This window comes from Hylobates moloch, unplaced genomic scaffold, assembly GCF_009828535.3.
Source record: "Hylobates moloch isolate HMO894 unplaced genomic scaffold, HMol_V3 SCAFFOLD_13, whole genome shotgun sequence".
Classification (NCBI taxonomy): Eukaryota; Metazoa; Chordata; class Mammalia; order Primates; family Hylobatidae; genus Hylobates; species Hylobates moloch.
The window spans coordinates 89,089,941-89,105,993 of record NW_026652288.1 but is presented as its reverse complement, the minus strand read 5'-3'; the positions used below and the strand labels follow the sequence as shown (position 1 = coordinate 89,105,993).

General features: G+C 38.9%; 1 protein-coding gene across 2 annotated transcripts; it reads left to right on the top strand.

Annotated features, from left to right (window-relative positions):
• The first annotated feature begins 60 nt into the window (after positions 1-60).
• MRPL47 (mitochondrial ribosomal protein L47) lies at positions 61-15,974 on the top strand. Of its 2 annotated transcripts, XM_032174037.2 has the most exons (7): positions 61-206; positions 1,911-2,056; positions 2,982-3,042; positions 6,008-6,104; positions 10,846-10,976; positions 12,009-12,104; positions 15,754-15,974. In XM_032174037.2, exons 1-7 carry the CDS (start codon positions 109-111, stop codon positions 15,875-15,877), a joined length of 753 nt encoding a protein of 250 aa, XP_032029928.1. In that variant the 5' UTR covers positions 61-108; the 3' UTR covers positions 15,878-15,974. The 2 variants fall into 2 exon arrangements, with proteins under 2 accessions (XP_032029928.1, XP_032029929.1); XM_032174038.2 differs by lacking the exon at positions 1,911-2,056 and having other exon boundaries at positions 118-206.
• Positions 15,975-16,053: the final 79 nt, after the last annotated feature.

Genomic DNA, 16,053 nt, shown 5'->3' with positions numbered 1-16,053 from the left:
GTGGCCCTCTTAAGTGAGGGCAAGTTTCTATTCTCTTCACCGCCGGCTTGAGACGCCGGAAGTGACGCTATCGTTGGCGGAAACGCGTTTTGCCAGTTATGCGAAAACATGGCTGCGGCCGTTTTGGCCCTTCTTTGTAGGAGAGTTTCATCCGCCCTGAAAACTTCCCGATCGTTAATAACTCCTCAGGCCCCTGCCTGCACAGGGTAAGTGATGTATAAAGTAGGTTTGCCCACCTCTCCAACTTTGCATCTTGTTTGGTTGCCGAGATGCCTAGAACAACTCAAGAATGGAACGGCCGCCTGGATGGCAGAGCCGGAGCCCACTTTGGTGAGGAGTGAGTGACCTTGGAGAAGTCGCCTACCTCCGACATTTCTATTCCTTCCTCATTTTGTTGCTGCCTGCTGTGGACAAGACAGTATATGGGGTTTGTAGATGTCCAGCATTTGTTGAAGTAAATAAACCTTTAAGTACAGAAGCATCCTCCTGGGCAGGGTGAGGTGCGAAAAACTTTACCGAAGATGTTTTTGTTATGATACTCAAGTCTGTCAAGTTTGGATGGATTGAAAAAGAAGAGATATTTGTATTTACAGGATGTGTTACAATGAAAGTAACTGGTAACTTAGTAACTTCTTTTATTTATTTATTTTTTTGGTCCTGGATCCAGTGAAGGATCATTTATTAAATTGGTTGCCATGACTCTTTAGTCTCTAATCCGGAACGATTTCTTTTTTTTCTCTCTTAATGTTCTTGACATTTCGATGAGATTAGCTTTTTAAGAATCTTCTTCATTTGGATTTGTGTGATTGTTTCCTCATGATTAGATTTAGGCTAAATATTTTCGGTAGGGATACAACACTTGTGATAAACTTCATTATTTAGTTTCAGATCATCTCAGGTCATTAGCTATTTTTTAAAAACAGAATTTTTGAATTAATAATTATCCAGATGTACAGTAATTTTTAAACCATTCTCAGCTGCGTATTTACATAATTAAAAACTTGATATCTATATAGTGCTTTAATAAACATCTTAATTTATAAATTCCCATCTATGATAATTTCTTCAGTTGAAACTTCTAGATGTAGAATTACTGAATTAAAGGAGGAAGTATTTGAGGCTCCTGATACATGTTGCAAAATTGTGAGGTTTTTTTGTTTTTGTTTTTTGAGACAGGGACTGACTCTGTCGACCAGGCTGGAGTGCAATGGTGTGACCTCAGCTCACTGAAACCTCTGCCTCCCAGGCTCAAACCATCCTCCCACCTCAGCCTCCCAAGTAGTTGGGACTATAAGGCACGTGCCACCACGCCTGGCTAATTTTTGTATTTTTGTTAAAGATGAGGTTTTGCCATGTTGCCCAGGCTGGTCTTGAGCTCCTGGGCTCAAAGTGATCCTCCCACCTCAGCCTCCCAAATTTCTGGGATAACGGGTGTGAGCCACAGTGCCCAGCCTACATGTTGCAAAATTGACTGCTCTTTTTACCTGCGTTTGCACCCATTAGCAATGTAAGAAGAACCCAGAAATGTTACCTTAAAATATAGTTGTGTAAATTTGTTACCTCTGAAATTGTAAGGTAGCAGCTTCTATAATGCAGTATTAAAAATACTTTCTAAAGCATTTTCAAAATTTATTGTGGCCAAGCATGGTGGCTCATCCCTGTAATCCCAGCACTTTGGGAGGCCAAGGTGGGAGGATCACTTGAGCCCAGGAGTTCGAGACCAGCCTGGACAACATAGTGAGACCCAGTCTCTAAATAAGAAAAAAAAAAAAAATTCTTGTGCAGAAACCCTGAGTAGCTTTTTAAAACGTTATAGATGACAAAATGATTATGTTTATTATGATAATGTTTATGGCTTATAAAATCCAGATATTATAAAACTTTACTTGTTTATGTGTGTTCAATTGCAGGTTTTTTCTTAGTTTGTTGCCTAAGAGTATACCAAATGTGACATCCTTTCACCAATATAGATTACTTCATACCACATTGTCAAGGAAAGGACTAGAAGAATTTTTTGATGACCCAAAAAACTGGGGGGAAGAAAAAGTAAAATCTGGTGAGATACTTGGATTTGTCAACATTAAATATATTTATGGAACCCCCCCATCGTTCTAGGATTATATATCCAGTTTAGGAATTATTTAGATGTTTCCTTTTTCAGTTTTCTTTGGGACTGTCTACTAGAGAAAATTAAAGGGACAATATAATAGTAGAGTTAATTGTTCCTTGGCAGATTGGCAAGATGGTTAGAAAAGGAATAGGTTGAAATTATTATTATTATTTTTTTTTTGAGATGGAGTCTCGCTCTGTCGTGCCAGGCTGGACTGCAGTGGCACGATCTCGGCTCACTGCAAGCTAACTAAAGTAAGGTTTAGGGCTTATTTTAGATTTTATTTTTTAATGACAATTTAAAGTTTATTCATTTATTTAGAGATGGAGTTTTGCTCTTGTTGCCCAGGCTGGGGTGCAGTGGCACAATCTCGGCTCACCACAGCCTCTGCCTCTCGGATTCCAGCGATTCTCCTGCCTCAGCCTCCCGAGTAGCTGGGATTACAGGCATGTGCCACCACGCCCGGCTAATTTTGTATTTTAAGTAGAGATGGTTTTGCCATCTTGGTTAGGCTGGTCTTGAACTCCCGACCTCAGGTGATCCCCGCCATCTTGGCCTCCCAAAGTGCTGGGAATACAGGTGTGAGCCACCGCCCCGGTTAATTTATAATGACATAAAGTATTTTGTCATTAGGGTGTGAAATACATTCTGTACTAATGCTAACATTTTTTGAAGCTATTGCCAGTCATGTTAATAGTATTTTTGTATGTTACCTAATTTATCTCTAATTACACATGTTATATACTATAAAAAAGCTGTTATATATTTTACAGATAAGGAAACAGGTTTAGACAGGTTTAGAGAGCTTAAATAATTTGCCAAAGGGCACATGGCTAGAAATATTATTTAATGTTATGTATTATTTTAATAGGAGCAGCATGGACCTGTCAGCAACTGAGGAACAAAAGTAATGAAGATTTACACAAACTTTGGTAAGTATACTAAGTACATTAACATCTAGACGTTTGAAGCAGTTATAGTGTAACAATGAGGTAAAAACTAAATCTATCTGATATAAGAAATTGAGTAAAGCGATTTGTTTTGTAGTACTATGGATGATAAATCTGATGTTAAAGATCATGAAAGGTTTTATATGACAGAGGTTAGATTATGACAAATGTCACAATTCTCAAGTAGTTGGGAATTCAGAAATTTTACTGTAATTTACATTGGTCCTACTAACACCTTTATACTAGCAATTTCAGTCAATTAATAAAATGAAACAGAGAATAGTTGTTTGCTTTTGTTTTTTTCTTTGAAACAAGGTCTCACTCTGTTGCCCAGGCTGGAGTGCAGTGGTGTAGTCACAGCTTACTGCAGCCTTGACCTCCTGGGCTCAAGTGATCCCCCACCTCAGCCTCCTGAGTACCTGGGACCACAGGTACTCACCACCACACTCAGCTAATTTTTTTGCTTTTTGTGGAGAGCAAGTCTCCCTTCGTTGCCCAGGCTGGTCTCACTGGGGCTCAAGTGATACTCCCACCTCAGCCTCCCAACATCCTGGGATTACAGGCGTGAGCCACTGCACCCAGCCATTGGTTATATTTAGAATTCTCTCCTTTTTATTACATTTTCATGACCTGCAATCTTTAGCGTATTTGCTTTGGAAAGGTATGTTGGAGGGTGCATTTAATTGAGAATTTAGGTAGATTTTTCTGGCAGGCTCTGATGAATTAGAGAGGGTTAAGAGGATTTAAGACAGGGTTGCATTTTTAATGTACTATATGTAGCCCAAAGATATGTTTTGTTTGGACCGTAATTGTTTTTTAAATTGGGAAGTTTCACACAGAAAATATTATTTGTCGGCTCTTGAATAATGAGACCTGTGATTTGGCAACACTGGTCCTGCATTCCTACATGGCAACAACTTGGCTGGTCTGTGGAGCAACTGCCCCTTCTAGATGGAGCAGGGACACACCACTTCTCAGCCACCCTGTGGTTCTTTCACTACGTCTACTTCCTTCATAATTGTTATCTGCCTAGGGACTCTAGTAGACATTTACTTTTTTAAATTTTCTGTTTTTGAGACACAGTCTCACTCTGTCACCCAGACTGGAATGCAGTAGCGTGATCTTGGCTCACTGCAACCTCCACCTCCCAGGTTCAAGCAATTCTCATGCCTCAGCCTCTCAGGTAGCTGGGATTACAGGCCCACGCTGCCATGCCCAGCTAAAATTTTGTATTTTTAGTAGAGATGGGGTTTCACCATGTTGGCCAGGCTGGTCTTGAATTCCTGGCCTCAAGTGATCCACTTGCCTTGGCTTCCCAAAGTACTGGGATTATAGGCATGAGCCACTGTGCCCGGCCAACATTTTTTTGTCCCCTGATGTAAAGCATTGTTTATCTTTCATGACAAATTAAAGAATTGTAAAGTGTTTATAAAAACCACTGATACTATGTTTATTCATTATAAAAACATAAGGTGTATTAAAGCACTATTAGTTACCTTGGGTTATCAGTGAAAGGATAGTTAAGGCTATTTCAACATTCATCATGGCTGCAACCAACCAAAGTTTTGCCATTTCTCTTTTTTGTTTTTTTGTTTGTTTGTTTGTTTTGAGACAAAGTCTCACTTTGTCACCCAGGCTGGAGTGCAGTGGCGTGATCTCAGCCCACTGCAACCTCTGCCTTCCAGCTTCTCCTGCCTCAGCCTCCTGAGTAGCTGGGATTACAGGCACGCACCACCACGCCCAGCTAATTTTTGTATTTTAGTAGAGACAGGGTTTCACCATGTTGGCCAGGCTGGTCTTGAACTCCTGACCTCAAGTGATCCACCCGCCTCGGCCTCTGAAAGTGCTGGAATTACAGGTGTGAGCCACTGCACTCGGCCCCAACTCGTATTCTCAAATAGATGTATTCAGAAAATCTGCCTTCACTTTAGCTCTGCTGCTTCAGTACCTTTGATTATGTTTGCTCTGCTGTCCCTTCTATCATAAATTCCATCTCTATGACTCTTTGCCTGGTCATCTTAGCTAGAAGAGATGTTTCTCATCTCCCCCACTTAATTCTTCTGGTACTTATTGCCTGTCCCACTTATTATCCCACATCACATTACAGTTTCAGAAGCAGCATGGTGGAGTTAAAATAGAATGGATTTTGTACACGGAGATCAGGGATTTGAATCTTGAATTATCTGTATGACCCAGAATACCTTACTTCTCTTAGCCTTAGCTTCTTCGTTTAGTAAGTGGAAATAATACCAACCTCAGAAGGTGGTTGTGAAAACTAGATGAAATAAGTGTATATAAAATGTTTAACACATTGTCTGGCATATAATAGGTACTCAGTAAATGTTATTTATCTTCCATCTGCCTTCTCTACTCTCTCCTCAGAATGTAAGGACTATGTTTTACACCTCTTTGTAACTCTCTTAGCCTTAATACATGTGACAGATGGAAAGTTTATTGAGCAAATAGATAAGCAAAGATAGCTGTGTATAAAGGATTATTCTTTGTAATCATATTCTATATATTGAGATTTCTAATATGACTTTTTTTTTTTTTTTTTTGAGACAAGATCTCACTTTATCCCCAGGCTGAAGTATAGTAGTGCGATCTTAGCCCACTATAGCCTTGAATTCCCAGGCTCAAGCAATCCTCCTGCCTCAGTCTCCCAAACAGCTGGGGTTAAGGTGTGTGCTGCCATGCTCGGCTAATTATATTTTTTATTTTTTGTAGAGATGGAGTCTTGCTGTGTTGCCCAGGCTGGTCTTGAACTCCTGAGGTCAAGCAATCCTCCCACCTCAGCCTCCCAAAGTGCTGGGATTACAGGTGTGAGCCACAGCACCTCGCCCTTAAGTGACTTTCAAGTACAGATAATTAATTTTGATGTCAGAAATCACAACTTCATTAACATAACCACAGAATAGCATCACAAGGTTTGTGTTCTTTTGTATAGGTATGTCTTACTGAAAGAAAGAAACATGCTTCTAACCCTAGAGCAGGAGGCCAAGCGGCAGAGATTGCCAATGCCAAGTCCAGAGCGGTTAGATAAGGTAAGGACTGGGGAGGCTGGAGAGTGGTATACATGATTACAGCTAAAAGGAGTGAGTATGTGGTTCCTGTATTTCTTGTCAAATAGATTCTTTTTTCTTATTTGTTTGATTTTTAGTAAATTTTAGTAGTGCAACCATCATAGCTCATTTGGAAACATTTCCATCATCCCTAAAAGAAATCTCATACTCATCTGCAGTCATTCCTCATTTCTACCTGCAACATGGTTTTTTTTTTTTTTTTTGTGGCAGGAGGGTCTCACTCTGTCACCCCCAGGCTGGAGTGCAGTGGTGTGATATCTTGGCTCACTGCAACCTCCACCTCCCAGGATCAAGCGATTCTCCTGCCTCAGCCTCCCAAGTTGCTGGGATTACAGGCACGTACCACCATGCCAAGCTAATTTTTGTATTTTTGGTATAAATGGGGTTTCACCATGTTGGCCAGGCTGGTCTCAAACTCTTGAACTCAAGTGACCTACTCACCTTGGCTTCCCAAACCTACCTGCAACTTCTAACGTACATGTGGACAAATGTTTTTGAGTAGATACCTAGGAGTGAAATTGCTGGCTTATGTGATAAATCTATATTTAGCATTTTAAGAAACTGCCAAACTGTTTTCTAAAGTAGCTATACCACTTTACATTTCTACTTCCTGGTTTAACCATTTCGTTAGTATCTAGATCAGTTTTTTACTGCTTTTTAAAATAACTGTGGTAAAACTCATGTAACAAAATTTACTGTCTTGACCATTTTTAAGTGTAACAGTCAGTAGTGTTTAATATATTTACAATATTGTGAAAAGTTGGTTACTTTTTTTTTTGAGACGGAGTTTCGCTCTTGTTGAGTGCAATAGCGCGATCTCAGCTCGCTGCAACCTCTGCCTCCCGGGTTCAAGCTATTCTCCTGCCTCAGCCTCCCAAGTAGCTGGGACCACAGGCACACACCACCACTACTGGCTAATTTTTTGTATTTTTAGTAGAGATGGAGTTTCACCATGTTGGCCAGGCTGGTCTTGAACTCCTGACCTCGTGATCTGCCCGCCTCGGCCTCCCAAAGTGCTGGGATTACAGGTGTGAGATATTGCGCCCGGCCAAAGACATATGTTTTTATTTAGATTTATGTTTTTACTCGATTGCTTTCAGGATCAACCCTTTATTGATTTTTTCTGTGGCATAGTAAGTAGTGAGAACAGAACTCAGTTTTTATAATAGCATTAGTCCTGCTGCCTAACCTTTGCTGCTTTAGTTTCCTTTCCTCACACCAGTCGCAGCCATTATTACCACACTGCTTTTAAGATGGAAGGACGTAACTTTCCCTGGAGAAAATCAAAGAAGGTATAAAATGAAACCTCATTGATTTACCCTAATTATGGAAAAGGTTATTCTGATGTAGTGAAAGTTGAGTTATATAACATTTTTTCTTTTATCTTTATTTTGACATAATATTAGACTCACAGAAAAATTACAAGAATAGTAGAAGGAATTCTCATATACCCTTTACCCAGATTCCTCTGTTTTGCTGCAGCATTTACCTTATCCTTCTATGCATCTATCAGTCCTCCATACACACTATTTTTTCTCAAATGTTTGAGAGTAAGTTGTACACATGACATCCCTTTATCTATAAAAACTTAAGAAAAACCAGGATGTTCCCTTAATAATCACTATGTAAATTTCAAAATCAGGAAATTAACATTGATACAATTCTATTAGCTGTAATCTACAGATCTTATTCAGAGTTTATCAGTTATCCCAAGTGTCCTTTATGGCAAAAGAAAATTCTGCATCATGAATTGTCATGTGTCTCTTTAGTCTCCTTTAATCTGGAGACTCAGTTTTTCTTTGTGTTTCCTGACATTGAACTGTTTTAAAAGTATAGGGTCTGGGAGATTGAGGCTGCAGTGAGCCACGATTGCGCCACCAAACTCTAGCCTGGGTGACTGAGCAAGACCCTGTTGCAATAAATAAAAAGTAAAAAGTGCATTGACAAGTAAGGATGCTTTATAAAGAACACATTATTTGATGAAAAAGCTTTTGCTATAATGGTGCTGTTATAGAACTTTTGAACTTCAACAGTGGATTATCTGCTTTAAATATATATTTCAGAGGTGAACTTCAGCCCAATAGGTCATATGTACTGCAGTTTCTCAATCAGTAGAACCCAAAATATTAAAAGTTTACTCCAGAGAAGCTGAAAGTGACCATAATTTTTTCAAACTTCAAATATATCTGGTGTTTCCAGTGTTTTGTGACATACTACTAAGGAAACTTTATTAAGCAAAAATGTAAAAAAAACTCTCAATATAAGATAGAAACCGAAGATATGAAACTGTTTAAGGAAGAGTAAAAGGGAAAAGAAGAATTATAATTGGGATATAATTCTTATCACTGGGCTGATCTGAGTTGATACCCAGTTGACGCATATTACAGACAGATTTTATTTACAGAATAATATAACAAGGGAGAAATTATATAATTCTGGCACAATAGTTAGCTATGATTGTAACTAAAGTATTAACTATCCATTTGAGATAAAAGACGCTCACTATATGTGCTTCTCTTCAGAGTATTAGTACCTATTTATCACACAAATAAATGACGTGTTAGTCCCCTTGTGTTTGAAATGCAGAAACAAGGCAAATGATAAAAGATTGATTATAATTTTGCAAGTGTATCTTTTTGTCTCTTTTAAAAAAATGTGTTTCAAGGGGTACTCTGTAATGTTAATTCTTGGCTGTAAAGAGAAGTGTATACTCTTACCCTGGAACACAGTCCTATTAATTTTATATTCTCTCAACTGACGCTCTTGGCACTGAGAAACTTATAGAAAAGAAGGCTCTTTGAGTTTGACTTGTTTTCAATAAGGTATATCTAAATAATACTTTTGGTTTTCCTTCACATTTCTTGTCATGAACTTCTGAATGTTAATTCTGTGGACTTGGTAGCCATTTACTTTCTTTGTGAGCTAACACTGGATTTCAGCTGGAAGCCTCAAATCTTACCCTTGCTTAGGCAAACTCCTTAATGTAGTTAGTGAACAACCAGATTTACTAAAAATTTCTAAAGATTAGAGAGTTTTATAGAAAGCCCTTATCAGTGTGGTCCCTTTACTCTGCTAAGTTTGCTTGTCTTCAAAATAGAATTTGTCTTAGTAATCTTTTCTTTTTCAGGGATTTTGTAGAAAATAAATAGTTAAGAGGAAGGCGTGTGAATTCAGCTACTGTAAGGTGTTTAGTGAAATTGAGGATAGCAGAAGTGCTGAGTTTGTACTGAGCAGGTTATGAGCCGGGTGTGATGGCTCACGTCTGTAATCCCAGCACTTTGGGAGGCCAAGGCAAATAGATCACTTGAGCCTGAGGAGTTTGAGACCAGCCTGGGCTACATGGCAAAACCCTTTCTCTACCAAAAAAATACAAAAATTAGTCGGGTGTGGTGGTGCATGCCTGTAGTCCCAGCTACTTGGGAGGCTGAAGTGGGAGGATTGCTTGAGCCTGGGAGGCAGAGGTTGCAGTGAGCCAAGATTGTGCCACTGCACTCCATCCTGGGTGACAGAGCTAGAGCCTGTCTCAAAAAGCAAAAAGGAAACATGAAGTAATTTATCTAAATTTGTGGCTTTCACATCTTTTTCAGGTCTCATAGCTACCTGGGAGATTATAATCTGTGCTTTTTTTGAGGATTCTTATGAGAAACAAATGTGCTTACGCAGTATTTGATATCTCTTGTGATGCCTAAGGGACATACACATAAAATGGCTCTCAGTATGTATTTAGGACTATGAAAAAGTTTGGCCCATCTCACATTACAGTCCCCAACATATGAATATTTATATGTAAACAAATATAAGGCTGGGTGCAGTGCCTCATGCCTGTAATCCCAGCACTTTGGGAGGCCAAGGTGGGCAGATCACCTGGGGCCAGGAGTTTGAGACCAGCCTGGCCAACATGGTGAAACCCCATCTCTACTAAAGACACAAAAAATTAGCCGGGCGTGGTGGCGGGTGCCTGTAATCCCAGCTGCTGAGGCAGGAGAATCGCTTGAACCTGGAAGGTGGAGGTTGCAGTGAACCAGGATCATGCCACTGTGCTCTAGCCTGAATGACAGAGCAAGACTGTCTCAAAAAAAAAAAAAAAAAAAAATATATATATATATATATATATTACATTACTCTGCCAATATATACATTATAAAACAATAGAAATCTTAAAGAGGTAAAAATAAATAGAAGTTTAATAGTATCATCTTGCATCTTGATAAATCTTTGGAGATTCATATCTGGATGGACTGCTATTCCTTTCCCTGTAGTAGCAACAGTTACCAAGCAGGCCGCAATATCTGTGTCTGCATGTCAGGGACACAGTGATTAGTTGAGACCAGAACATGTCTTTTTTAATATAATGAAAATAGCAAATTGTTACCACTTCTTATTAGCTCATTGAGTTTTGAAATAATATGAATCAAATTGGGTCTCCAAAAGGAATCTATATAAGTGTATCTCCAAACAAAACTAATATATGGAAATTATATTAAAAAACTACAAGCTTTTTTAAAAATATAGAAAGTGGTAATCTAGACACCCATGTAGACATACTTGTGCCAAAAAGATTTTTAGGAAATACTTAACAGAGTGGTTCTTTGGCATAAATATTCATTATAAATTTTCTGTAGCAGAAGTGTTTATACATTTCTTTTTTAGGAATTTTGTAGTAGGTGATTGTTGAAATTGTATCTTTCTATTCGCTTTTCAGGTAGTAGATTCCATGGATGCATTAGATAAAGTTGTCCAGGAAAGAGAAGACGCCCTAAGGCTTCTTCAGACTGGTCAGGAAAGAGCTAGACCTGGTGCTTGGAGAAGAGACATCTTTGGAAGGATCATCTGGTATGTAGTTAACACTGTGGCTCTTCTAAGATGAGAGTGGAAATCCATGCCTCATTCCCCTGCCCAATATCTTTTAAAAAAAAAACTTGCACCATATGAGATAATATTAGAGATATATCTAATAAAAGAAGAGGCGCCACACCCCTTTGGACTTTAATGAAGGAGGATATGAATGAAGGTAGCTTTATCTGGTGAAACCAGCCCAGACATCTCATTCCTACGATTCAGTTACCTATAAGTCTTTATTGTAGTGGTTCTTAGTCTTATATGAATCACAAGGCCTTTTGAGAATTTGATGAAAGTTATGGATCGTTTCCTCAGAAAAATGTACATGTACACATATCACTTCAAAAGGTATAAAATCCATGAAGCTAACTTCAGGACACACACCTGCCCTCTTTGCCCATTGAGAACCTGGAACTATTTTTTTTTAAGTCTCAGGGAATGTCACATGAACCAGTTTCAGTTTGCTCCCATTGCCATCAGGATAAGCCCTAGGGCAAATTATGAAATAGTTTATTTTTTATACCTCCTTCTTTCTCCTACATTCAAATCCCAGAGTCTTGTCAGCCTTTGGGAAAGGATCTGATAATCAGCATTCATGCTGAGGTGTAAATAACTGAGAAGACCTGGTGTAAATAAACCTCCTTCGGTGGGGAGGCTGTTCAGCCCAAAGGTGAATAAACCTCCCCTCAGAAGGAGGGGGGGGGAGGTTTATTTACCTTTGGGCTGAACAACCAAGATGAAATATCATTAGACTTTTAAACAGAGGCAGAATGGGGAAGGCATTTTGGTTAGAGACCTTCCCTGTACTCTTGACATTATACCACTTAACTCATAACTCATTTGGTAGGTTCTTTTAATGGGATTTAAGTCCAACACAGAAAAGAAATTGCCAAAGCATCTCACTAAAAACGTTTATCTGTTTTATTTTCTACTAATGTTTATTTGGACTAATCCTTTTGAGGTAAATTAGGAAAGTGAAAATGTATTAAATGTTATCTTTAAGGCAAATAACTTCTTTATTGGCAGGCACAAGTTCAAGCAGTGGGTTATACCTTGGCACCTAAATAAAAGATACAATAGGAAACGATTCTTTGCCATGCCTTATGTGGACCATTTTCTCAGGTGAGCACAAGTACCTTTAATAAAACATATTATCTTTATACCAGATGACATATGGTCATATATCATACTAGATGACATAAAGAAAGCTTAAGCTGTCTTTAAATTTTAATTTCTGTTATTATGTAAGTATTTTAAAAAATAGGAAAGTCAGGCTGGGCGCGGTGGCTCACACCTGTAATCCCAGCACTTTGGGAGGCCGAGGTGGGTGGATCACGAGGTCAGGCGATCGAGACCATCCCAGCTAACATGGTGAAACCCCGTCTCTACTAAATATACAAAAAATTAGACGGGCATAGTGGCGGGCGCCTGTAGTCCCAGCTACTCGGGAGGCTGAGGCAGGAGAATGGCGTGAACCCGGGAGGTAGAGCTTGCAGTGAGCAGAGATCGTGCCACTGCACTCCAGCCTGGGTGACAGAGTGAGACTCCATCTCAAAAACAAACAAACAAAAAAATAGGAAAGTCAGGTAAAAAAGAAAGTTGAAGTCATATATAAGCTCACCATCAGAAATAGCCACGGTCAGCCAAGCGCAGTGGCTCATGCCTGTAATCTCAGCACTTGGGAGGCCAAGGCAGACGGATCACTTTAGGACAGGAGTTTCAGAACAGCCTGGCCAACGTGACGAAACCCCATCTCTACTAAAAATACAGAAATTAGCCGGCCGTGGTAGCATGTGCCTGTAATCTCAGCTACTTAGGAGGCTGAGGTACGAGAATTGATCGAACCTGGGAGGTGGAGGTTGCAGTGAGCTGAGATTGCACCACTGCACTCCAGCCTGGGCGACAGAGTGAGACTCCATCTCAAAAAACAAACAAACAAAAGAAATAGCCACTGTTAACATTATAGTATGTATCCTTTCAAAAGTTTTATTGCCTTTCTATTCTTGTATCTATATGTAAATGGAAAAATTTCTACTGTTATGTTAAAATGAAGGTCCAAATAATTCAGTTGCATACAATGTGAGTTCATGTTATTGCAAGGCTGTTGAAAAGAAATATGGCTAGGAAGAGAAGTCTGTTGTATTATACCTAAACTTATGTTGTCCTGCAGAATGTTGATCTCCAAATACTTCCTTTAGCACATTTTTCCTGCATTAGGTTTATCATTCAATAGGGAGAACATAGGGCTTCTGTTATGATAGAGGAGTGCAGTGTTCCCATGAACCGCTCGCTGATAACTATACAAACTTAAGATTTTTTTTTAAAGAGCTACTTTAGAACACTTGGGCCATATCCAAAAGGAGACAAAGCCAGAGGATATAGTTTAATCCCCAAAACTGCAATTAGAAGGGAAAAGTATTGCTAGTTTATGGTTTCCTGGGCCAAGGGTGCTACTCAGCTCCCATTGCTGTGGCTCCAGAGAGAGACAGGGCAGAGGAACCAAAGGGCTCCTGGCTAAAGGTGCTAGAAATCAAATTCAAGGCTGGGAAGGCAGCTGGAAAATTAAAGGGGAAATCGTAGTAGCACGATAGCAGCACAAGAACCACAGCTTTTAACAACTCTTGAATAATACATTCTACTTTTAGCAAGTTCCTCAAAAACTGATTTTCCCTCCCTGATTTTCCAAAACAAACTTTTAAAAACAATTTAAATAGGAATGGAATGTATCTTTAAGCTTGGTTTTAAAGTGTGTAGTACACTTTAGAATCACGTTTAAAATTACTCATCTTCCCTACTGAACCAGCTACCTCTCCTCATTTTATCTGTAGTATATCCAGTCCACATAGGCACTAAACCATCCGTCATCTTTTTCATCACCATTGCTATATATTTAATCAGTCCTTGATTTAATTCTTGCTGCAGAATGTCTCCAGGATCTGTCTTTTCTTCTCCCATTGTCTTTGCCCTAGTGCAGTCTGTGTCTTCATCAAATTGAATTACCGAACATCTTCTTGACTCTGCCAGTCCAATCAAGTATTGCTTCCTGGCTAATTTTCCTCAAGACTTTTTTTTTTTTTTTTTTTAAATCACATCAGGGCTGTTCAGAAACATACAACAGCTTCTTGTCTACAGGATAAAATCTTAAATTCTTCTCCTCCCAGCATTCCTACAAGTCTTAGCTACCTACCCTCCATCGATGTCAGAACTCTTGCCTTGTTTCCTAAGTGTTCTTGCTTATTTTCCACTGTTGCTTCTTCTGTTGCTACAGCTTTTAAATCCTTGCTATTCACACTTAAGACCCACCCAGTTGAGATGCTAAGCAACTGAAGAAATCTGACTGCACTTTTTCTCTGAGATTGCTCCAAGCCCAGGGTTGTGCTGTTTGATCCTTTTGTCCCTTAGTCATACAGGGTGAAGTTATAAATCTTTTGTTTTGTTTTGTTTTGAGATGGAGTCTTGCTTTGTTGCCAGGCTGGAGTGCAGTGGTGCGATCGCGGCTCACTGCAACCTCTGCCTCCCGGGTTCTAGCGATTCTCCTGCCTCAGCCTCCTGAGTAGCTGGGACTACAGGCATGTGCCACCACGCCTGGCTAATTTTTGTATTCTTAGTAGAGACAGGGTTTCACCGTGTTGGCCAGGATGGTCTTGATCTCTTGACCTCATGATCCTCTCACCTTGGCCTCCCAAAGTTTGGGATTACAGGTGTGAGCCACTGCACCTGGCCATAACTTTTAAAATAATTTATGAGAATGTATCAATCCAGTATCACTTTTGCAGGTTTTATACATATTCTAATGATTTTGTTTTTGAAACTGCCTTTTTAAGCCTCACCTTCAGAATGTAGCATCATCATCTTAATATTAAGAATAGCAAAACTTTATTCTTTCAGATGGGTCTTTGTTTTTGTAGTCAAAATTTAGTTGAAGCAAAGACTGATGAATAGAATGAGTAATCTCATTTTGACTTTGTTTAGCCTTTATACTTTTCCTACATGTGCATATTTTTTACTTCACCCAGCTGTAATACGTGTTATCTCAATTTTCTATGACCTCTCCCATAGCACTGGCATATTGTATTGTCTTTTTTTCCCCCAAAACCTCATTTTTAGTAACTTCAGCAGTACATCTCTTTATTGCTGTATTTTATATAAGCTTATTTCTATTGACAAATATCCTGTAAGATATCAATTCAAATAGAGCTTGGTATGCAAGGATTTTTTTCATTTTCAATTTTTACAACTCCCAAGTTGACCCTACAGGTCAAGTAATTTATGTTGTAATTTATGCAGCAAATGTGTCATGCCCTGGGATACTGATGTATGGGAACAAACTGATTTAAAGAATAGTAAGTCTAGCCAGAGCCTAAGAATTTATTTTTGACGTCATGAGATACATCCTGAGACTTATGGGAATTCCCTACTTTCAAATAGTACTCAATCTAGCTTATCATTTCCCCTATACACAGATTAACACTCTGCTAAGAGATGATGCTTAGTCATATGAGGATTGAACTTAAGGCCCAATTTGTTACAGGTTCGTAAGATCTGGACATTCTTTCTAGTCAGGAAATAGGGATAGTTGGTATAGGGTTTCAGATGCTCTTGACTTGTGTAGGTTTACAGTGATTACTATTCAAGTTTAGTAATATATATAACACACCAGAGACTGGCATGTTTGAGGCTTTGATGTAATTGATTTATGCATATTTTGATAGTGTTGAATAACAAAGAAATATTTTTGTATAAATTGCTGTTAATGCTTTTTTTATTCTAGACTGGAACGTGAGAAACGAGCCCGCATCAAAGCACGGAAGGAAAATTTAGAGAGAAAGAAAGCAAAAATTCTTCTAAAAAAGTTTCCACATCTTGCTGAAGCCCAGAAGTCAAGTCTTGTCTAAGATGTCTGAACTCTTAAATTTACCATTTTGTTTTTCTTGAATAGTCTGTGTACAAGAGTAAATATGTTAAGTGGTTTATAAAGAAATTCTGTTTTTAGTCAAGTGACTTTATTAATCAGTTGTTCTAAGTGTGAATATGGCATGCTAATTAGCTAATTTGGTAGAAGCTAATTTGC

What these genes read in the sequence shown, in the direction of transcription:
- MRPL47 (XM_032174037.2), top strand. Translation starts at nt 109, where the DNA reads ATGGCTGCGGCCGTTTTGGCCCTTCTTTGTAGGAGAGTTTCATCCGCC. An exon ending in CAGGCCCCTGCCTGCACAGG is followed by an intron (nt 207 to 1,910) that starts GTAAGTGATGTA and finishes GTTCAATTGCAG; the next exon opens with GTTTTTTCTTAGTTTGTTGC. An exon ending in GTCCAGAGCGGTTAGATAAG is followed by an intron (nt 6,105 to 10,845) that starts GTAAGGACTGGG and finishes TTCGCTTTTCAG; the next exon opens with GTAGTAGATTCCATGGATGC.